Source organism: Clarias gariepinus, chromosome 11 (assembly GCF_024256425.1).
Source record: "Clarias gariepinus isolate MV-2021 ecotype Netherlands chromosome 11, CGAR_prim_01v2, whole genome shotgun sequence".
In the NCBI taxonomy this organism is placed as follows: domain Eukaryota; kingdom Metazoa; phylum Chordata; class Actinopteri; order Siluriformes; family Clariidae; genus Clarias; species Clarias gariepinus.
The window spans coordinates 6,443,739-6,469,033 of record NC_071110.1 but is presented as its reverse complement, the minus strand read 5'-3'; the positions used below and the strand labels follow the sequence as shown (position 1 = coordinate 6,469,033).

The window sequence follows — 25,295 nt, the reverse complement described above, 5'->3', positions numbered from 1 at the left end:
ATGTGTTCTTTTCTGATTATACCTAACTGGTATTAAACTAATTTGTATCTTAAATGGTCTCAACACCAGTGGATTAAGAAGCCATTTACACCTTCATTCTGGAAGCACCTTCAGTGACCATTGGTGATTAGATTTCATACATACACTAGTGTTTTTTAAATTCAAATTTCAAAATTCAAATTTTATTTGTCACATTCAAAGTCATATACGGTACGATATGCAGGGAAATGCTTATACGACCGCCAGTGACCTGTATAAAAAGTAAAAGCTTATACAGTAGATAAGAAATAAATATGAATAAAAAGAGATACGATAAAAAATCTACTTAACTAGAATAAAAATAAAATATACTGTACAAATAAGGGCATTAACAATATAACAAAATATAGAAGAAAAAATTGAAAAAATGACTGGGAGTGTGCAGGGATGCATAAAAAGTGTCTTATTCAAGTGTTTTGTGCAATGGTCCAGAAATGAAAAGATAAATATGTAAGTGTAGGTGTGCATGAATGTGTCCATAGTGTCCATAAATGTCCAGTTAATTTTGGAAGGAAGAATTTTTGCAGGAAGGAGCGTGTCATGCTCATTTCTTTTTACATCAGCATTGCACTGAATTTGTTTTTCCAAGCAGAAGTGTCCCACAAATTCTCCCGTACATCCTAAGTTGGTTCAAATGTTGTGAACATGTGTTTAAAAGAATAGATTCAAAGGAAGAGGCAGTGAAAAGCAGCTGTTGTAATGGCATCATCTTTATCCATTAACCTTGAAATGGATTCAGTCGATCAGTGTGATTCCCAAACAATCTTGCAGTAATGATGCATTTTCTATCAGGGCAACGGCACTGTGGATCAGATGGACCTTTATCACTGTCTGGTATTTCATCTTAGCTCTTTGTTGTTGTGCCATAGATGATGTTGTGATAAAGTCAGTGTAGTACTTGAGTTTTCCTTTTTTTAGTTCAAATCCATAGAGATATGTTGTTAAAGTTGCATAACAGTCTTCCTTTCTCGGAAACAACACATAAAATCTCCGGCTTGTCCACAACAGTGTTTCATGGTCAGATGATACCCATATCTCATCAGCATAATTAGAAACTCTACACAATGAAAAGCTCTGACATCTGAAGGTTAAACATGGCGGTGGATCAATATTGCTTTGGCTTCGTAGGTGGCGGCCTTGAGACTTTTGTGAAAATGAACAGCAGCATAAATTTTACCAAAAGCAAGTTACACTGTATTAACCCAACACTGGAATCCCAAGAGGTTACAGCCTCCTATGGTTATAGGAAGACAAAATCGATGTTTTATCTGTAGGTTTGTGACCAACTGCGAATGATGTACTGTAAAAGTCAGCAGTCCAATCAGTGTGCAAACTTAAGAATATGAAGGAGCTTAAACTACATGAAACTATACGTTTTTCAAGACAGATATTCAAATCAGATATTCTCTCTATTAAGACGTTCACTGTTTTAATTGTAGACTCGCTTGTAATGTTAAAAGCAGTTTTAGCAAATAATAATAATAAACCTATAAACACTAAATCTGTAGTTTAATAGACATCATCCAATGTTGTTTTGACACTGATGTGCTGTAAATGTTACCAGAAATGGATGTAAATGAATTAAATTCTGTATACAGACACAGGAAATTGAGATGATAAAGCCTTTATCACTCGTTAAAGTCACACAGTCTCATTCTCTGTATTAGCATTGATCTTATTATCGTAATTGTTATTCACTTGAGAAATGTTCTTGGACTTGTAGAGCTCAGTTTCATCGGGCTTTGTAGAACCCATCTCCCACTCCAAGTGTTAATTAGATTCTGAGATTAGCAGCCCTAATGATGCTGCCTTAAATAAGATTTTGCAACTCCTATTAGATTAAAAGGAGATCATTTTTTTGGATCCAGTCACTATCATGATATTATTGACACGTCTATGCATTTTGTACACACGCTATGGAGTGAATGCTGTAGATTTTATGCTCGGCCTGTTACTGTAGCTCTCAAGATTGTAACTGACTCGGTAATATATTCCGTATTTGAATGGGCAGATGGACAAACAGATATGGGATCCAAACAAAATCGTCCTCGCTTGTTGGAGCCTAACGGATGTTGCATGAAATCAGGGTTTTATAAAATTGCGTCAGCAGAAGATGTTATTCCTGTCTAAGGACAGAACCGCACAGTGCGAGATGCAACAAACAGACACATTCACAGTAGTACACACACATACTATACATATACAGTACATATTTACACTTTTCAGTTTTTGTCTATTTCAATTGAGAATCCCAGCAGAAAAAAAAGATTTAGTGATCAGTACTGATTCATTCACCATAGTGACTCATTTAGAATGACTTGAAACATTGAAACTTGAAACAAAATCCTTTATGAAATGTTTCTCTAGATTTATATTTAATATAAGCCAAAACTAAAAGGCAAAGACAGTAAAAGTCAAATACTGTACATGCAGAATGCTCAATCAACAAAAAGGGGCTGATTTTAGGAATTATCATAACTGTATGTACAGTGCATCCGGAAAGTATTCATAGCGCATCACTGTTTCCACATTTTGTTATGTCACAGGGTTATTCAAAAATTGATTAAATATTTTTTTTCTCTGAATTCTACACACAACACCCCATAATGACAACATGAAAAAAGTTTACTTGAGATTTATAAAAATAAAAAATTGAGAAAGCACATGTACATAAGTATTCACAGCCTTTGCAAAATTGAGCTCAGGTGCATCCTGTTTCCCCTGATTATCCTGTTTCCCCTGATCATCCTTGAGATGTTTCTACAGCTTAATAGGAGTCCCCTTCTGGTAAATTCAGTTGATTGGACATGATTTGAAAAGGCACACACCTGTCTATATAAACAAGCATGAAGTCAAAGGACTTGTCTGTAGACCTCCGAGACAGGATTGTCTCGAGGCACAAATCTAGGGAAGGTTACAGAAACATTTCTGCTGCTTTGAAGGTCCCAATAAGCACAGTGGCCTCCATCATCTGAGGTCACCATGATCCCCAGGGTTTGCTTTGGTGGAAGAGGTGCAACAGTCTGGGCAGGCATCACCAGTCAGCACAAAACAGATTTGGTTATTGTACATGGCTCAGGCACTGCACGTTCTTACCTTAGAGACATCATAGAACCCATCATCACCCCCCAATTCTGCCAGCACACCCCCAACTTTCTGTTCATGGATAATAATGCTCCACCACATCGTGGCAGAATTGTCACAGCTCGACTTCAGGAAGTTGGAGTGCCTCATATGGTATGGCCGTCAATGTCTCCTGACGTGAACCCCATAGAGCACGTCTGGGACCAGTTGAAGCAGAGACTGGATGATCGTACCACCCCCATGTGACCTGGCAGAACTGCGTGTAGCACCCGCTACTGATCATATATATATGTGATCATACAAAATATATATATTTTTAAAAAGTTTATAAATTATATATATGACCATATACAGTATATACAGCATATATATATATATATATATATAAGCTATTTTTTATTTTTAAAAACTTATACGTCAGTATATGAACTAAAGGTATTCCATAGACTTTTTAGCTACGAAAAAGAATGTTTACAGTCTTTAATTGTGAATGCTGTTTTCCCACATATTATTGCATGTTTTTTTTTTATGGGAAGTGAAGTTTATTTTTCGCCAAATCAATAAAAAAAAAGATCTCTAAGCACTATTTAGTGCCCATTTACGGAGCAATGAGCAGTAGACTTCTTCCTTCTTAGTGGATTTCTTACCTTATACTGTATATAATATAAAGTTGATTTCTAAACTTCTACCACAACCCCTCCCCCTCCCCCTCTACCACTGGTCAGCTTTCACATTATTATTATCGTCCATACTTCGGTACACTTACTCGAGTATGTTCTCAGAATGTAGCAGTATCCACCTATTTTTTTTTTGTGAATAACAAATAAACACAAAGAGAAAGAAAAGAACAAGAAGGGTCAATATGTCTTATATTAGTGATATTTCAGAAAAATAATTCAACACCTATGTTCTGCCATGCTTTTGTACTTTACAAAACTTTACAAACTTAGGATTTCAAAGGACACAAATGGCACTGATAATTTCACACTGTAAACAGAAATCCACTTCTGTGATCTGATATGGTTGACCTTCATATATGCTTTGCGCCATGCCAGAGTACACCGTACTATGCTCCAGACTTTCTGTAGACTCAAGCATGGTTCACTGATCCGTGCCCAGGCACAGTGTGGAGAGCTCAGATTAATTAAACATAGAGAACTTTGGGTCAAGTTCAAGTTCAAATTCAAGTCACTACACGAGGCGTGTGGTCCAGTTTGGGCCCGACCACGAAGTGTGGTCCAGTTTGGGCCCGAGTCCATGTGAAAGCACTTTTAAACCATCACCATCAAAAATCTGAAAAAAAAAATTACTCACTAGTAGGTTTAAATAATATAATATAATAATATGATTTTGATAGTTACCTTAAAGATACTTTAGGGTTTGTTTGTTTGTTGGTTGGTTGGTTTATAGTATATTTAACAGATTATAGAAAAAACATGCCTCTTAGCTAGAAGACTTACAGTATGCATGTATGCATGTATGCATATGTGCATACAGTACATGTGTGTGTGTGTATATATATATATATATATATATATATATATATATATATATATATATATATATATGTATGTGTGTGTGTGTGTGTGTGTGTGTTGAAAGTTTGCTAAATCTTCTAGTAATACAGCTCAGCCATTGCAGCACATTGACTCCCATATACATACATGCACTAGTTAAATTTAACTCAATGCAAAATTTCTTCAATCAGATGGAAATTATTCTAAATAGAGATTCCAACTTAACAGTTTACATACACACTGATCCAATAAGATGTGCGTTTACAAGATCAAAGCATTTAATCAGAATAGACAAAATATACAATATTGTCTTGGACGAAAAGGTTTTGCTTGAGGTTGAAGTGTTTAATCTGCCAGAAATATATTAAAGGAAGTTAGTTGCTTTTTCACATGTAAAATGTGAGACAATCAGTCTTTCCTCTGCCAAAGACCCAGTGGTTTAAAGTCCGAAGCAAAGCCTGGTACAAGAGAGTTGTTCTCCAGATTGTCCAGAGTTTACTTATCAGGCAAGCAATTAACAAGTTTTTTTTTCCTTTCATGTGTCAGAAAACATGCGGAAAAATAATATATATATTCCAGCAAAAGAGAAATGATTGGAAGTGTTTCTATGACTAATATTTATTTATTGAACAGACTGTCAATGGTTGACACCAACCCTCAATTTTTATTTGAAAGTTAATTTTGGTTGGGTCGGGTCAGGTCGGTTTCAACTGAGGTGGTTCTATGATGCATTTTTATTCTGACTGGATTATTATTCCAATTATTAGTGGAATATAAGCGTTCATGTACAGTAAACACATCTGCTGATTCATTCTTTGTTCATTCTTTGTGCTATTACTTTTGATCTAATTCACTGACTTGTCTAAGTTGTCTTTTATTATGGATTACTGTTTCTTTCGAATCATAAATATAAAACATAGAAGTTCTACTGTATCTTTGGTGCAATAATGGAAATATTTAACAAAGTGATTAAAACTCGTCACCATCATCCGTATATAAAACTGCACTTCATTGTGACACTTGTACTGTATGATTCCAGTAAGTGATTGTACTGTACATGAATTTACACAAACTCAGAGGGTTTTATACGAAATGAATGCTTTTCTCCAACTAACCAGATTTCCACGAATACCACAGTTATTGTTTAAAAGCTCTAGCAAATGATTTGCGAATCAATTCATTCTTATCCAGCTGCATAAATTAAGCACAAAGGATTTGTCGAATGGTTTCAAAGAGCTCTTGGCTGAAAAGGAGCTTATAATTAGAATTTTCTGATCCTTATCAAACTTTCATGCTGCAAATCCATTACGCAGTCATAAACAACCGTACCTAAACAATGATATAATGGCGTCATTTTAACTAGCACTTATCAAAAAATTTAAATGGAAAAAAAAATCTGTGCCGTCTCTTTTAGAGGAAGTGGCTGAGGTGACGTAAGGAAGTGTTTATTTCTGAGTCCGACTCATGAGACCAGGCCAACGTCACCGTGCGGTAATCAGAACTGATACAGAACACTTAAAAGCATGTTAGGTTTGACCCCATTACCCAGAGAAGAACTGGCTCGGGTCTAACGAGGAATCATTCGATGTAATTTATTTAGGGCTCAATTCACTTCTCCTGCTGAGCAGCAGCTTAGTTAATGAGTAGAGACGAATCTCAAGGGGGAAGTGATATAAAAAGAGGAAGAGGTGGAGGAGATCTTTACATTTCTTTTTTCAAAGATGAAGCCAACTTCAGAAAAAGAAAAAAAACAAACAAAACAACAATTTCTATTTTAGAAGTGCATGTTAAATGCTCGCTCCTTTAAAATGGCATTTGATGATGGAAGTAAGAGGGCAAGGCGGCTAAAGCAGAATGTCAGCCGTAATCGCAGAGGCACGGCGGGGTGGAAGGGCAAAATGAATCAGTGCAGAATTGAAGCAGACAGACAGACCTCCTGCCTACCAGTCCATTACCACTTCATCACTAGTCTTATCTAACATTATTATGCATACGGCCACGCTGTTCCTGAACACTCATGTTTGAGAGCGAAAAAACAATTTTATCACAAGATTCCAGGTAAAAGTCTTGTGTAACGCGAGTTAATAATGAGCAGCTTCTGTTTTTATTTATTTATTTTATTCTGACCAAATAGACAACAGCTCTGCCTCCTTGGTTTCAATTGGATATCATATCTGTGGCTGATAAAAGTGATAAACAAGATCAGGGTTCTTCAACTGGTGGATTCCAGTCCTGATGCAGGCCAGCTGAGTTTCTGAACTAATGAAATCTATATGAATAAAGGAATGGTTTCATGGGTCAGAAATTACTCTTTCAATGATATCATTACTTTTCATTGGAGGAGCCGAAGCCAGTCTCAGAAAATTTGATGTCTGTCTGTCTGTCACAAAACTGGCTAGACAGAATTTAATGAAACATTGGCAGTAGTTCTGCATGTGCCTGAAGTTAAATCTGCACCATGAATAAAATCAAAATGTTAAGTAGAAGTGAAGTTATGAGCATGAATGTGTCTGGTTACGTCACAGCGTTTAGAGATTTTTGGACAAATATAGTCACTCAACAAAGCCAATGAACACAAGTTTTTCATGTATAGACATGCAGAAGACACAGAAACGACCATAATGCACCTCCAAGCCATGAAAATCATCATGAAACACAAACAAACGTGCAACACAGCAGGCTTACTCCAAAAAAAGGCAAGTAGACTATGAAAATTGGACCTTCAAAGATGAATGGACAGATCAATGTATGCTTACTCTTTCTGTGGAAAGATTAAAGCCAGTTTGTCTTGAATGAATATGTTAAAAAAATGTGGTGCTAAGAAAAAGCAGCAATGTGGGAGCGCAACTATGAGATAAAACAGGGGTCGCCAGAGCAAACATATCTGCCGCAGTCTGAGACCAGGGCGTGTAAAATACCCAGACTGAGAGTCCAGTGTTATGCGCTAAAATCAAAAGGTTGAGTAGAAGTGAAGGTGTAAGAAGGTATATGTGACAGAATATGTCACAGCATCACCCGAAACTGGATGGACAGAATTTAATGAAACTTTTGCAGTACTTAGATATCTGCCTAAAGTTTAACCTGCACTGTACAGTAAGTGAAATCAAAATGCTATGAACAGTTCATGTTATGAACATTTATGTGCAGAGATGTCAAGTAACGAAGTACAAATAAGTAGAAATTTTGGGTACCTATACTTTACTGGAGTAATTATTTTTCAGCCGACTTTTTACTTCCACTCCTTACATTTTCATGCAATTATCTGTACTTTCTACTCCCACTTTCTACAAAAATAGCCTTATTACTCCTATTTTATTTAGCTTGTCATTCAAAAAACAACAACAAAAAAAAAAAACATCCAAATAAATCACGCCATCCGGATGGAGCGTATTTGATTGTGGTTGGATGAGAAGTATAAACATACCATTTTCCGACACCCTATTGGTTGGTACACGATCCATCGCACCTGCACATGACGTCACGTCACGTCACACACTCCAGCAAGGACGTTTAAATAAAATAGCATTTTCGGTTGATAAGGTTGTGATAAGTCCTGTGATAAGTGATAAAATCCTTTTTTTTTTTTTTTATTAATCACTTGGATTAATCATTAATTCTGACAGCACTAATGTTTATTGTAGACAACCATACAAGGGTAATTGTTATTAAGCCTGCCCTGGGTATACTAATTTTTGCAGCTAAGCTTGGATGAACATTTACTGTACATTCCAATAAAGGTTACTGATGACATGCCTCTGAAGTTTGACTTTTTGCACCATTACAATACTTATAGGCAACTACTGTAGTTCTCATATCTTCTTCTCCATAAAACATGTTAATGCTCAGTAGTACACATATATGGTTCTTTAATGTATTTGCATTGTACTAAAATGCATTCTTTTTTAATTGCCATATACAGTATCCAAAATCACTATGGCCATTAAAAAATACAACAAAAAAAACAACACATTTTTCTTTTTTTTTATGAGGTGTTAGTGCAGTATATAGGCCCGTGGCACAGCCTAAGCTTTTATCCTTAATGCTTTTTTCCCCCTTACGTTACTTTTACTTCTATACTTTAAGTAGTTTTGAAACCAGTAATTTTACTTGAGTAAAAAGCTTGAGTTGATAATTCAACTTTTAAAGTCTTTTTAAACCCTAGTATCTATACTTCAAATCAAGTAATAAATGTAAATACGTTTGACACCACTGTTTATGTGCCAGGGTTTAAAAATCTACTTTTAAATAAGCTACTAATAAGCTACCTGCTCAATGTTAACACACACCTGCACAAATAGATATTAATTACAAAAGTTAAACTGATTATTTTTACTAGGATTAGTTAATTTTTGCACTATGGTGTAGTGGTTAGCACTGTCGCTTTGCACCTCCAGGTCCGGGTTTGGTTTCGACTCGATTCCCATCTCTGTGTGCATGGAGTTTGCATGTTCTCCCCATGCTTGGTGGGTTTCCTCCGGTTTCCTCCCACAGCCCAAAGAGATTCAGTTAGGCTAATTAGTTAAAAAAAAAAAATTGTGGAATGAATCATCTGAGGTTCTGTTATTTATTATGGGGGAATTCCCTGTTTATGAGTACTTTGGATTACAAATACATTTTAAGAATGTATTATGCTCGCAATCCAAGGTTTTATATACATGTACTTGCGCTTCAACCTGAAATAATAATATCATTGATTACATTAAAGCTGATCAGCGTATTTTTAGCTTTAACCTTTGAACTTTTTCGAAAAACTCCTTTCTCGTCAACAATGTGTAATAACGGCAGTACAGTAATAAAATAAAGTAGTATTCTACAAGGCAAGTAGGTGCTTATAATGCAAACTAGTGTAGGCTTGAAGGCGTAGGGTGACTAATTTTTGGTTAATAATGTTTCTGGTAGAATTGAACCACATTGTCCTTTTTATTGTCATCTAATAAGCTTTTTTAGTTTAAGTCAGAAGTGGTATTCCTGAAAAGAATCCTCTGCCGTAGTTGCTGTTGATGTCATCAAGTGTGTGTTTAGTGGAAGACTTCTGTCACGAAGCTGCTTAACTAACAGACAGAAAATCCTTTGTCCTCAGGGTAATTCAACTTTTCAACACCTCAAAACAGAGGCATGGGGACACGGATTAGGAGTTCTAGGCTTAAGGCTCTGTGACATACTGTACATCCCAGTGCTACCCACATAACTCTCTCATCCTTTAGCTTTAGGTGTCTAAAGCTACAGTACCTGGTTTACACAGTTTGCCAATAGACCCAGTCACTTTTACTGCAGTTTTTGCACAGTTATTATTTGCACTTTACATTTAGTCATTAATACAAGGGTGAGTCAAAAAATATCCGCACTCTGGTTATATTAAAACATCTGCCGCACTGTCCTATCAGCGCTTTCTGTTCAAGGCTACTGTCCCCGGAGGACTTGACTGGTACTTAAACACAAAAAGTTTAATAAAAAATAAACTATCACATGGAAAATTTGTCAGTGCTTACAGTTTTCTGGGATTCTCAAGGTCCGGTAATGGAACATTAGCAGGAAAAAGGCTCAACAATTAACGGTGCTCGTTACAGTGAGACGCTTATTAAAGATCTGAAGTCTAAACTTCGAGATAACCAAGGGCGTCATGATCTTGCATGAAGATGCACATCCGCACACTTCTGTCAAGTCTCTGCTTTTGGAGGTGTTAAAGCATCCTCCCTATAGTCCCGATTTTTCTCCATCTGACTTTCACCTGTTTGGCCCCCTGAAAGCTTGTTGACAGATGGACAATGTGTATTAAAAACCAAGGACATTATATCAAAAAAATAAGTACTTGTCTTTTCTAAAAGGTAATTAAAATAAGTTCTGCAGCCAGCGTGCGGATAATTTTTGATTCACCCTCGTAGAATTACAGTACATATCAATGAGTGTACTGCATTTCATTTTATATTATATTCCTGCTATTTATTTCCTTTATCTTATTATTCTTTTTAAATCTTATTTTACCATATTGGTACCAGTGACCCATACTTTCATTTAGATTTTTATATAAACATACACACACTTACTATAAACATGTAAATATTCTTTTGGTTTACATTGCAACTGTTTGTGACTCATATCAACTGACTATACATGAGCCCTACAGTGCGTAATCACTGTCCTTATTTTTTCTGGACATTTGGAATGTTCTTCAGGGTTAATATTCTATCCATCTAAAACTACTCTAGCAATCATTTCAAGCTAGGAAGTGAAAATTTACATTACAATCACATGTAAGTTTTTCCTATATAAGCACTCTTGGAACTCCACTTGATCAATCATATTAGTGGACTAGTAGTGTCTGTTGTACAATATAGAATAGCTAATAAATACATTAAAAATAACTTGATATCAGCAACTTTCAGTTCTCTAAGCATCTGAAGTCTCAGTTTGGTTTCTGTAGCAGATTCTTCATTATCTAGTCACATGCATTCATGTCAATTGTTTAGCTGAAGGCAGCTCTTCAGCCCAGACACCAGCTTGTGCCAAGACTCTATAATTTGAAGCTTAACAGTATGCATATTTAGCAAAGATGCATTGTGCATGGACAATCACACTCCTACTGACACATCTTTCAATATTTCATACTCCTTGTTTCAATCATACTGCTTCCGTCATACCGATATATGCAAAGTGTCACATTCCTTTGTGTCAAGCCATTCTTTACCCAGAGACAAGGTCAGGGGCGTCTTACGTGTATGGTTGTGTATGCAGCAAATTAAATTTGATGTTGAATTTAACATGGACAACATGAATCACAGGCATATTATAGCTTAACTGCTGTTATGCCTAAAAAATGTTGCACGATATCGGGCTTAATGTTGTGCAGTTTAATGTTATGGTGTAAATAAGGAAGAAATAATGTATAATTCTATAATTCATGAATTTGACAATTTTTTTTTATCAATCTGTAATACCATGCAGCCATAAAAAAGAACAAGTCTATTATTCTAAAACCCTCCAACTAGAACCCTAAGATACCTTAGTTACCCTTGAGGTAAACCTACACTTTATAGTTACAGAGTTACTGCCGGTTAAAGTGCTTCTCCATCCTTACCACAGCAGTAAATCATGGAGTGTACATGTAAATCAGTACGCTACCCATTTCTTCTCCTTGTGTGTTGATCAGTTTGTGGCTCAGCCGAACTGTCAGCAGCTCCTTGCTTCACGATGGTACGATGAGTTCCCCGGCTGGAGAAGGCGCCACTGGGCTGGCAAATTCATCACATGCATCTTCATCGGTCTTCTCTTCCCCCTCTTCACCATCTGCTACCTGGTGGCGCCCAAAAGCCGTATCGGCCTCTTCATCCGCAAGCCGTTCTTCAAGTTCATCTGTCATACGGCATCTTACCTGACCTTCCTCTTCCTCCTCCTGCTGGCCTCGCGGCACATCGTTCCTCTGGATACTGACCACCAAGGTCCCAAGCCCACCCCTGTCGAGTGGATGATCCTCCCATGGATTATAGGTAAGGCTTTATCCTTATTATCTAGAACGACCAAAGCAGGCATAATCTCATTTAGATGAAAATTTTTTTTTTTTTACTTTTCTATTTTTTTTGCACATTTTTTTGTTAGATTTTTCAGCTAGGAGAGTTTTGTGGTTTATAAATAACATTGACAAGCAGTGGTGGACACAAATTCTGTCCTTGAGTAAAAGTACAGGTATTGTAGAAAAAAAACGTAAGAAAATGTACAAAAGTACTTAACTTTAAATTTAAAAGTTAAAGTTTTTAACTAATTAAAAGTACTGAGCTTGTATGAGCTCACTGTAGCCTTTAAAAGGTATTATTTGTACAGTTCTCATTTGTACAGTATATTTTTATTTTATTTTACTTTGCACAGTATATTTTACTAGGTAATTTCATTTTTCTAGCATATTTATTTTACTGCAATATATCTTTATTTTTACTTGTACAGTATATTTTACCAGTTAACTTTATTCATATCTATTTCTTATGTTTAAGCTTTTATTTTATTTTAAGGTCACTGGTAGTCGAAAAAGCATTTCACTGCATATCGTACTGTGTATGACTGTGTACGTGACAAATAAAATTTGAATTTGATTTGAAGAGTGTTTTACAGAGTGGCAAAATCACTGTTCCATACAGTAGTATAATAGTCAGCAGGTGGCTGGTACTACCGCCTTAAGTGCTACCTTCTACCTCTACTTACGAAAATAAATAAAAAGAAACAACTTGGTGAGAGAATAAGTTCTAGCCAATAAAATTTAAGGAAAAACAAGAATTAACTGTTGTTTTGTTTTTTTAAATATTAACTGTGGTCATAAACAAATAAAAGAGCACTGTTGTTGTATTTTTTAAATCAACATGAAATCATTTTCAATTATTGCTGTTATTATGTATGTCACAAAATAAATAAGTATAAATAAGTTTAGCTTAAAATTAATTTTAAGATGAATCGTTTTCAATAAGTATAAGTAGTTTTCTTATAGAACTTCTCATAGGTAAAGCTGTCAGGAAGCTATTTGAGAAGTGTTAATAATTCTTAAATAATAATAGAAGCATGGATTTACTGAAAACATTTCTTTGCATAATTTATTGCCACAATTTTTTCATTTTTTTACATATACATTTTCCTTTTAATTGTAATAATAATGCATTCATGGTAATTGTAAAAGAATACAAATTACATAAATAAAAGCAATAAATACAGTAAAGACAAAACAGTTCCATCATTTCATTAGTTCCCTTTATTTTCATAAATTCTTAATCCATTTCTGTCACACATATTTTATACGCTACAATGGATCAACCTTTAATTTTTTTTTTATTTGTAGTACTTTTACAAAAAAAAAATATCCCTAAGGCTTAATTTTTCTCTTGTGTAAATTTTTATAAGTCATTGCATTATAACCCTGGATCTGACAGTTCATCAACTTCAGGTTATACTTTTGACACTGTCATGTATCTCGCACCCAAGATAAAAACCCTTTATCTTGTTGTTTTAAGCCTTATTATATAAAAATGTCTTTAAAAGGGGTTCAGGTTCTAATTCAGTAAATCTTTTGGCTCTTCTAATAGGTTTCATATGGACAGAAATCAAACAGATGTGGGACGGTGGATTACAGGATTACATCCACGACTGGTGGAACCTTATGGATTTTGTTATGAACTCTCTTTACTTGGCCACCATTTCACTGAAGTTAGTCGCATATATAAAGGTATGTTGTGTTACAATAATCAGAGTCAACGCTTGGCAGGCTAGTGACCCAGATAGCGAATAAGTGATGACCCAGTGGAGGCCCAAAACTTACCACATTCATCTGGCCCACATACGGCCATGAGCTCATTAGAATCGAGATGCCAGGACGCGACCACAGCTTAGTCTGCATGAAATAGACCAGAACAGTCAACAGGACTGCTTTTGGCCAAATTTAAACTGCTGTATGTGAAGCAAACATTGGAGCACAGATTTTACATTGGGAACAATTTACATCACAGTTCCCTTAACTGATAATATTTAACTTATTGGTTGGTGTAACCAATGGGCAATCCTCAACATTAACAATAACAAAATAATTACATTGCAGAACAAATCTAATAACCAAATAATGAGGAACTGCATTACATTAACTAATGTTTGTATAAGGTATGCGTCAGAACTGATATTGATATTTATATCATATTAAATATAATATATTTATACTAATACTGATGATACTAGAGTAGTACTTTTGATAATAATAATAATAATAATAATAATAATAATAATAATATATATTTATGACATTTCCGGTATACTGAAAACTTATAAATATTTATACTCAAGCAATGTTTCCAAAGTAAATTTTAAGAGTGAGGAATATAATCAATTATAACCTATTTACTTTCTTTCTTTATTACTAATACTAATAATGGTAGAAATGATAATACTATTCACGAGCCTTTCTGTCCCATGACAGTGCAATGAGGGCTCAAGGTCCAGGGACGATTGGGAAATGTGGCACCCCACGCTGGTGGCCGAGGCTGTGTTCGCCATCGCTAACATCTTCAGCTCTCTACGCCTCATCTCTCTCTTTACCGCCAATTCCCACCTAGGCCCGCTGCAGATCTCACTGGGCCGAATGCTGTTAGACATCCTCAAGTTCCTTTTCATCTACTGCCTAGTGCTTGTGGCATTCGCCAACGGACTCAACCAGCTCTATTTCTACTACGAGACTACAAACCATACCTGCACGGGCATCCGCTGCAAAGATCAGAACAATGCTTTTTCAACGTTCGTCTATCTATCTGTTTGTAACTCAAAAATAACAAATGCATAAATTAAAGTTGGTGGTAACACTTTATTTTAAGGAACACATTAAGAGTTACATGTTCTAAATCAAGTCCAAATCTGACTTTTACATGGCTTATTGATGACAAGTCAGATTTAGATTAATAATGCATTAAGCTGTTGTCTCATTGAATCATGGTTTAGTATAAAGTATATGCTTCCTTACAGATAAAAAAAAAATTGGCGATATATTGTAAAATCTAATGCAATATATTAAATAATACATTTACATATGTAACAAACTAGTGCTTATATTTATTAATATTTTGCAATATATGAATGGACCATGTATGGATATACTACATATATATATATATATATATATATAGCGCAATAAAGACAAAAAACATTATATTTATACTTATAATTGTTCTATTAAAACATTATTAAAGCTTTATGCATATTTAAGAATTATACACACACTTTTACTTTGTCGGCGTGCTCTGATTAATGCCTATAAAGTCCATTTTGCTCGAACTAAATTAACATATAAGCATATTGTAAAAAATATATAAACAAATGGAATATAATTTAATATATTTTAATATATTTATCAAATTATGAAAAGCAGCAATTCCTTATGTATTTTTCAAGATATTGTCTTCTATTAATACAATATATTATTCTGTATATTGTGAATATATTTTTAAATATGAATATCTTTTTTAACTAATTAATTATTAGTTAGTATCAGTTAGTGTAGCAACGAGTAATATTAACATCTGTCACGGCATGCGTCTCTGATGGGCGTGCGGCTCAACCTGTTTTCACTCCTCGCTCACTCCATAGGCTCCCTGCATAGGCTCACTCCATAGGCTCCCTGCATAGGCAATTACACGGTAACGCATTATACCCAACTCTGATAGAGAAATATATTTTCTTTGCGTAAGGGCCTGATGTGGTTGAAATTCCCACATATGAATTACTACTTAGCAGACAGTGATATGATCCATGAATATTTATTAAAGGCTTCATATCACAGAATCTCCAGTGCCCAGATAGCCACTCTCCACCATACCTCACCTCCAACGGGGCTACGATGGTGAGGTAGAAATTACACTTTACCAAACAATTATAAACATCATGTGTTCCTTAAAATAAAGAGTTACAGAGTTGGTTGCTTCTAACTCATTTCTCTGCTTATAGGTTGTTTGAAACATTGCAGTCTTTGTTCTGGTCCATCTTCGGTCTCATCAGTTTGTACGTGACCAACGTTGAACCTGACCACAAGTTCACAGAATTCGTAGGAGCCACAATGTTTGGCACGTATAACATCATCTCCCTGGTGGTGCTTCTCAACATGCTCATCGCCATGATGAACAACTCGTATCAGCACATTGCAGTAAGTCCTATTGCAAGCCCTATCTCAAGATGCATTTTATTGCCTTGACTTATTGCCTGCTTCTATTGAATGAGCTGAGTTCGAACAGGATGACTGTTCGCCAGGATGATTTACCAAAGTCCTTATTTGCTATAGGATCATGCTGACATTGAGTGGAAATTTGCCAGGACTAAGTTGTGGATGAGCTACTTCGAAGAAGGAGGTACACTGCCACCACCTTTCAACATTATCCCCAGCCCCAAATCCGTGTGGTACCTCATTAACTGGGTTAAAATTCATATTTTCGGAAGGAAGTTGAGGAGTACAGAAACGTTTGGAGCGTTGGGGGTAAGCTGAATATTTACTCTAGAGATTTAAAAAAAACATTATTATTACATTATTTATAATTTGTATCATAATCCTGGTATCGTAATTGGATGCAGAGGAAAATAAGTAATATATGAACAGAGTTCTTGTATTTGCATATCCACATTTGTATGTTCGAAAAATGACAAACGCCAGGCAAATCAGGGTTTAATCAGATGTTTCAAACTGAAAAATGGTTGGACAGCTAGACTGTGACTCCTCTTTATGAGAAAACTGCGGGTGCGAGCTGCTTGTAAATAACCAGTTGTCAGTTCCTGTCAGGAGTGATGAAACACCTTCTAATAAAGACTACACCATTCAATTTTCACACCATAAGAGATGGAAAACATGTGCGCAAATAACTACAAGTTTTTATTTTCGTTTAGAGGAGGGCTGCTGAAAAAGTACGACTGAGTCACCAATATCAGGTTCGTTAAAACCATTTCTATTAGAACAGTAGCTGTTGATATTGATCTGGAAGTGGATGACTTTTTTTGTTGGCTTTTCTGTCGTTATTTCAACAGGAAGTTCTGAGAAACCTGGTGAAGAGGTATGTAGCAGCTATGATCAGAGATGCCAAGAAAGAAGAGGGGCTCACCGAAGAAAACTTCAAGGTAGTAAAATAACGCTTTTTAGGAGCGATCTTCAATAAAAAGCATAAAGTGATTTAAATTTGGGAGTTTTTGCTTTAAGAACTGAAATTTTGCAAGAAATTAGTTTTGGCATACAAACGAGTGAAGTAAGTGAAGACGTAGCACTATGAGTCCCAAGAATGTTAACTATGTAGGACGGTAGCAGGAGGAAAAGGGAGCCGCTTTCAGTTTTTAAATGGAGAGGAATTCTTTAAAGATTCCTTTAAAGAGGAATCATAAATTAAGTGAGGTTTAATGTTTATTTGTTTTTATATTTCACTTCATTACTGTATCTTTTCTAAATGTTTTGATTGTTTTTTTTTATAATGTACTAATATGATTATGGTGTTGGAAGTACAGTAGGTGATACTGGTTATATGTCAGGGTGGCTGAAACAGATTATCTGCATTTACATTATTTCCTATGGGAAATTTGTTTGTGAGTATAAGCACTTGTGGAAAATACTAAACCACTAAGGGGACAGTATTGCAAGATCTGGCAACAACATATACTTCCAGATCTTTACAAATAATAAAGATAATCACTAATAGAGGTAATTTACAGTAAGTTCTTCTTTCATCCTCTATTTTTTATAATAATGAATAAAAATTAATAAACATTAACATCATAATTAATGATAAATATTAAAGAATAAGAATAATTCATGTAACCAATAATAATACAGAAGACAGACGTTGTTAACTTCACACAAGCTTTTTGCAAACTCACACAGGTTTGCATTAGTCCTTTATGATTATCTCGATAATTATTTTCATTATTTATAGATAAGTTAATTATACATGGTTTAGACTAAAATATATTTTTTTCATATGTCCCCTAAGGGGCTCAGTAAGATAAATCACTAAGAAAAATTAAACCCGCCCCATAATGATCACAACTCAATCTTTGTTTCCTCTGCAGGAGTTGAAGCAGGATATCTCCAGTTTCCGCTTTGAGGTTCTGGGAATGCTAAAGGGCAGTCGAATGTCTCTGCGTGGACGCAAAATGCTTTCAGGAACATCAGCATCTTCACATCCGGGCTGTTTACACCAGTTCAAAATCAAGCCAGTTCCATGCGAGGTAAGCTCTGAACCTGTGCTGGATCCTCGGAGCAGCCTCCTCAACGGCTCGGTCATGTCCTTGCCTGAAACATCTTCCAAAGCGAAGCACAGGAGTGACATTTCCACTGACTTCGGTATGTTCCAAAACTCTAAGCGAAAGACAAATCACTGTTCCAACACAAACATCTATGCGGTATTTGAAGACTGGGAATCAGAGATTGAGCAATTTGACTGTACAGAGGAGGACAAATGTGAACAGTCCCTGACTCAGAGACCTATAGATGATGGAAATGTGTCTAAGTCTGAGGAAGGAGCGGAACGAGAGCCAGTTCCATCTGAGACCGGAGATCAGAGCCGCTCTCCTTCACCGACAGACACATAATGTGAGCGAGATGATGAGCGAGATCACCTTTTAAGGTCAGAATCAGGGCCCTTCTCATGCTGGTGGGCCGAGGCATGCCGAGGTACAGTCGGGCCATGAGGTGGAACTGGCATACGTCTGAAAATAGATGTGCTTCTGATCTAAAGTCTCAGGGAAAGGCCAAAGCCTGTGGCATTTATTTCTTCAGCAGTTCTATATACACGAATGAAGAGTGAATATCCAACAATTCAGGGCCAACACCATGCTATTACATGCTGTGCATCTTCGTGAGAAAATGCTTGTAAATCATGCAAATTTAAAGCAGGCTGCCTGATCCAGGAACAATACCCTGTACTTTTCATTAAGCCTTATTGTTCATGCTTTTTTTTAGCATGTACAAACATAAAAGAACCCCTTTTTTTATTCCTGTCATTATTATTTTATTTTTTCATCTTCCTAGCATTTGAATAGTTGACTGGGTAAACATTGCCAAAAATTCAGATGCAGATGTTTTCAGGCAATAACATTTGAAAACAAAATTTTAACCATTTCTTATGTAACATTATGCAGCTTAGCATCACCTAAGACTGGCTCATCACAGCCACTTGTTCTCCACCTACCTGCTTTTTTTTTTTTTTTGCACCGTAACCTTTATACAATGTATAAACCATGTAGACTAAACAACGTCAATGCATATTTAAAGCTGTATTCAGAGTTGACTTTAAAAGATTACCGCAGAGAAAGTTGCCAGGTGTTCTTGTGCCAAGCTTTTAAGGCAAATTTTTTTTTTCTGTTGTTTCTTGACTACTCCTTTCACTTTAAAACTGATAAAAGCGATATCATGGGTTTTGAAATATACTGCGGTGGAACAGAAAGAGACAATAAAAATAAAGAAGATAAAGAAGTAGAAATAAACATAAAGAGTAAATGTGATAGTTTCCCAGTAATCAGTATGTACTGTGTACACATTTTATATGTACGTATGTATGTATAATGTCACAGTAAATTAGTGAAACAGGAACTCAATTTTCCCAGACCGCCAAGCAAATTGTGAATCCATTCAGGTTGACTGTTCCTAACTGTCATGTCCTAGTTAGGATAATTATGTTTGTTTGCCATCTTTGCTAATTTGTTTTAAATTCTCTATTTGGTTCCCACCCAGTGTAATAGGCTTCTTGTCTGCCATGTGGAGTCCCAGTCAATGCCCCACACCCGGCCACTGGGGTTGCAGGCCAATCTTAGACAATGTACACATTACAGTCCAATTCTGATTATTTTAGTCACATTCACATTCATAATTTTCATTTAAAGTCAGACTTTTATCTGACTCTAATGTGGATGCATCTATCCCCTGAAACGGCACACATGCTCTCGTCGATACATTTTTGGATCGTCCCATCTGGGTTAAAATATGTCATGAGTTTATGTCACCACTCATTCATTTCAAACAATGGACGCATTTTGCTCTGGAGGACTGCAAGCACTTAGCTGGATGTATTTGTTGAGGTGCAGAAGAAGGAAGAAAGCCAGACGCCTCGCCTCGCTTTAGATGTTTTATCAGCTGTTGCTAGCACTGCCATGAAGTCCCTGCTCTCTCAGTGCTGACTAACGTCACCAAGCACCTTAAACTCATGTATTTCTGATTTACCTATTCTCATTAAAGTTACATGACCAAATGTCAGGTATATATCCTATCTAGAACCACATATGGAAGTGACCCCGAAAAACAGCCTCCAAAAATAAGGTCAATATCACCTTAAAGTAAAAAATTGGAATTAAGTCACTTTAAGCTGGAAATTTGAATGTAGCCATAGTGCTGGGTTTATTTAGTATTGTGCAGACCTGGCAATTCACTGTGGAGACCTCCTTATGATGGAGAGCATCCAAAAGAACAACAAGATTTGAGAGATTTTAATATTAATAATAATAATAATAATAATAATAATAATAATAAGAGAAATGCCTTGTACCATCAGGATCAGGGTTTGATTCCAGCCTTAGGTCTGTGTGCATGGAGTTTGCATGTTCGTGCTTGGCAGGTTTCCTCCGGATATTCCGATTTCCTCCCGCAGTCCAAAGCCATGCAGATTAGTTTTAATTGGAGTTTCCAAATTGCCCGTTATGTGTGTACCGTAATGGATTGGCACCCTGACCATAGTGTACCCCAACTCGTGCCCTAATTCTTCTGGGATAGAATTCAGGCTCCACACACCCCTGTACACAGAATAAAGCGGCATAGATATTTAATTAATAAATGAATAATATAGAAAATATGAATAGCTTACATGTTGAACTAGATGTCCAGTAAAGCACACAACACCAAAACGTTGGAAAGGTTTTGAATAAAGTGTTGCAGCTGCTCTTATAATTTTGGATAATTCATATAATTGTGTATTTCTTAAAAGCAGTTTTACATTATATTGAATATAATGCTGTTTAAAGTCAATGTAGCTTTCGGCCCTTATTGCAGTTATAACTTTTAATGCAAACAGCACAAGTTGATTTGAATAGCTATATGCAAGTGAAATGAAGCTATGTACTGAGGACTGAGTACAGATGTGCACAGGTTTAGTATTAAATCCTCACTACATGGGCTTAACTCTGAATACAGGCCTCGGTGTAAAATCGTGCATTTAATTTAATCTACACTGAATATATCAAGCTCATCTTTTGTGCCCTTATATTATCATGCTCATATTCTCTAAGCAACTGTAGCACTGTATAACACCTGAAAGTTAGTCTACACCGATCCATTTAGCATTATGAACTATACCTGGGTTTAGTATGTTATGCATTACATATTATACTCAATAAAAACTAATAAACATTGCATCATATGATCAAGAAATGGGTTTGTGATTATATTTTAATTTGTTTTTTCCAGTCTAATGTCTGATCATGTTTTACACACACATCTCGACTCTTACTGTGAGACTGTAGACATACTAAAGATCCATATTTGGTAGCGGTCCTTTTACAGTCCCCAAGATCTAGGTTTTAACAGGGTTAGTTTAGCTCTTGTTGCCTTTTTAGGATGAATAACGTGCAGGTACTCCAGATGTTATACAGTTTATCTTCATGCTTAAACATGTGGTTTTGCAGTGACATTTGAGGTGAGGATGTTTTCACATACCACTTTGTTACTCTAAATAATTATCCAGTTGAGGTGATTTATATTCTGCCTACAACCTGTAAGCGTATTTTATTAAAACTTTTTGGTACTTTCAAAAAAAAAAAAAAAAAAAAAAAGAACCTAGAAGCAGAGATTGTGCCACACACTTACACTGTTAAGACTATAAAAGGAGGCACTGCACTGTTTTTGTTATTATTGTTGATTTTTTTTTTTATCAAGTTGGAAAACACATTATATGCTTTTTCTACCACTTACATAAGCTATACAGTACATTACTCTATGGTGCAGCTTGCTCTAAATCTATAGATTTACTACCACCTGGTGGAAGCTGTAAAAATAGGGCTTTCCTGTAACGGAGGGATGGAATGCCAAATGGGAATTATTGATGTAGACCCCCTCACTTGCTTACTCTGAAAGAAATTCTAAGAAAGAATCTTGACCCTTCTTGCAAATAATTGACTTATCCCACATGCTTCCTCAGAAAATCTGACCAATCTTGCTGGCTCCACAAAGAATTTTGACCATTTCCACAACTCATTTTTAAAGTTTGACACATCTTTCCAACTTTTCAAATCATTTGACCAATCCCACACATGTCCAATTCAGTCTGCTCCTAAAGAAATTTAAAACAAGCCCGATCATTCTTTTAGAAAGTTGGACCAATCATGCCAACTGCCTCAAAAAGTTTAAACAACCCTATTTATTTCAGTGTGTTAAGGTTCTGAGTTACTGATCGGAACGTCGTCGGTTTGAGCCCCAGCTCCACCAGGTTGCCACTGTTGGGCCCTTGAGCAAGGCCCTTAATCCTATCTGCTCCAGGGGCGCTGTATCATGGCTGACCCTGCACTCTGACTCTGACAGTTATGCTGGGATATTTGAAGAATTATTTTACTGTGCAATAATGTATATGTGACTTATAAAGGCTTAACCTAAAGTAAAAAAAAACTTAACTTAAATTCAGAACATACTCCATCAAACAGTTTAACCATTCTCATTTATAAAGTTTTACTAATCCCACTCACATCCAAAGAATTTCTGAGCAACCGCTTCCGAACAAGCTCACTCAATTCTTTGAATGTTCCTGAAGGAACTCTTTATAATTCCAGCTGCCCCACCCCCCAAAAAAACTCACCAATGACCAATAGCCAATCATGCCCATTCGTGACAGAATTCTGAGCAGTCACACTTGCTTCCTCAGAAACTCTACAATCACACCCCCTTTTCTTCAGAACGTTCGACTGATCCGACCTTCTTTTTTTGGAATTTCTACTAATCCTGCCTTCGGGAAGTTCAACCAATCTCGTTCTCTCCTTCTGAAAGTATCTGAAAATAGTCTAATTTTGAAACATCTTTTCTTTCAGAAGGTTTGAACGATTCCACCCTGTCCTTTAGAAAATTTAAACTGTGATTTATGCTTCCATTTTTTCTCTGTGTGTTGTCGAACTACAAACTCTTGTAAGATCTTAACTTTATCTAGCAGTTGTTCAGAACTTTCTTCAGAATTCTTCAGAAATTTTGACTAGCCAAGTGTCCCCAAAAGATCCGAACAGATATTCCATAATCAGATAGTCAGACATTAATTTTTTTTCGTGATGGAAATTAGTATTTTCAACAATATAGAACATATCCATAGCTTTAACATAGATTTTTAGCTCTTCAAATTCTTTCGTGGTCCAGTTATTTTCTAGTCCAGTTCTGACAAATTTTCCACTAAAACCACTTCATCAGCATCATATAAAATTCTCAGTTTGGAGCATGAGCCTCTTTTGACGTGAATTTGTGATGCCATGAATGTCAAAGCTTTCCTAAGAAGACGTTGAGCACCTGTACCACGTTCAATGCTCCTTTTACAGTGTTTCAGAAATCCACATTCTGAGTTTTGCACACAGTTCAGCCAGGAAAAGTATGATTGAAAACATTATGCAGTAGAACATACTGTATGCAGTGTCTTTTTTTAATACACACTTCAGGATTTATAGCCTACTTCCATTTGTTCTTTGTGTGTTTTTCATCCATGTCAAACTACAAACTTTTGTAAGATCTTAAATTTATCTAGCAGATCTCACTTAGATATTTACTACCTAGACCTTTATGGACTCTGCCCAACATGGACTAAAATCAAAGGTAAAAGAATAGATGAAGATGAAGATAAGTACTGTGCATTTGTGTTCAAATATGCATACATTTCTAAGGGACACATAACCACAAACATTCAGTGTCAATTTCCCTAAGCCTATGATTTAAGTGTAAGTCAGACACTTTCTCTCTTATGATGATTCTTTAAACAGCTGCACTTTTTTCTTGGCGACATTCCTCCAAAGGTTAACTTGGGTAAAACAACATACCCAAGTAAAATTTGGTAACAACACATACTGTACACACTTTATATGAGGGGCATTCAAGCTAAACCTTGTGATATAATTTACTGTGAATGGAGGCATAAAACTGATTGACATTTACAGAAGATATCAAGCAAAGTATCCACATATGTGGTCCATTAAAGGGGTTCCTGGGAGGCCAGGGTTTCAGATGTGAAGTAGGCAGTCTGCTTATGGCTCTGGTGTAATGAGAAAACCTTCTACCTTGATAGTATCCAAGCACTAGTGAAAAACTGGGGTAAGTGTACATTGTATATGTAATAGATTTATTACAGGGTTTTATATTTTACACCAAGAACATAAAATGGAATTCATTTTGGTTATCAAATTCCTTACCAAAAATCTAAAACAACAACAACAACAACAATAATAATAATAATAATAAGAAGAAGACGAAGAAAATAATAAGAATAAGATAATTAAAAAAATATGAAAAGAAAAATCTTGTGAAAAGTTTAATGTAAAAAAAAATGATGCACTTTATAATTTATTTAAGAAAACAAATAAAACTAATAAAATCAAAAAATGTAACCATTAAACTATCATATGTGAAAAATAAACATTTGCATTTGAAAATAAATTAATAATGAATATAATAAATAATTAGTTTAACATATACAAAAAGATGCATGTGCCCTCATGTGGAACGAACAAGAGAATTACAGTTACAAACCTTTAAAGAGTTCATAAAAAAATTAAAATAACTTTTCATGCATGGACAGTTTTACTGCCTAAATTAATCACCATGTTTTTTTTTGTTTTTTTTTGTCATCCTTCACCTCATCGCTGATGCTCCTGGCTTGAACCCTTACCAAAACTTTGCCACAAGAGGGAGCCGCAAGTTTAAGCCTTTCAGTTCACCGACAACACTTCATCCTCATGCATCTCAGTATCCAAGCTGATTTTAAGTTCCTCTCTCCATCACATGTTGACATCTGGGAAGCAGATTTTTTTTTATTATCATATGCAAGGATTTGTTCCCAACCTCTGCAGCTTTGCACTTACTCACTCCGTTTCTGCTCTAAACTTGCATGGAGTGTTTTAAACACAGTACCAAACATATATCTTTTTACTTGGGAAAACAACCCCTCC

General features: G+C 35.7%; 1 protein-coding gene across 1 annotated transcript in view; it reads left to right on the top strand.

Moving 5' to 3' along the window:
- trpc4b (transient receptor potential cation channel, subfamily C, member 4b) overlaps positions 1 to 21,512 on the top strand; it is a 38,370-nt gene extending 16,858 nt beyond the window's left edge. The window contains exons 3-10 of the mRNA XM_053507922.1: positions 11,788 to 12,124; positions 13,700 to 13,839; positions 14,581 to 14,894; positions 16,098 to 16,293; positions 16,429 to 16,620; positions 17,025 to 17,066; positions 17,163 to 17,252; positions 18,192 to 21,512. Of these exons, the coding sequence (XP_053363897.1) occupies positions 11,788 to 12,124; positions 13,700 to 13,839; positions 14,581 to 14,894; positions 16,098 to 16,293; positions 16,429 to 16,620; positions 17,025 to 17,066; positions 17,163 to 17,252; positions 18,192 to 18,713 (1,833 nt within the window). The 3' untranslated portion in view covers positions 18,714 to 21,512. The remainder of the gene's footprint in view (positions 1 to 11,787; positions 12,125 to 13,699; positions 13,840 to 14,580; positions 14,895 to 16,097; positions 16,294 to 16,428; positions 16,621 to 17,024; positions 17,067 to 17,162; positions 17,253 to 18,191) is intronic.
- The last annotated feature ends 3,783 nt before the right edge of the window (positions 21,513 to 25,295 follow it).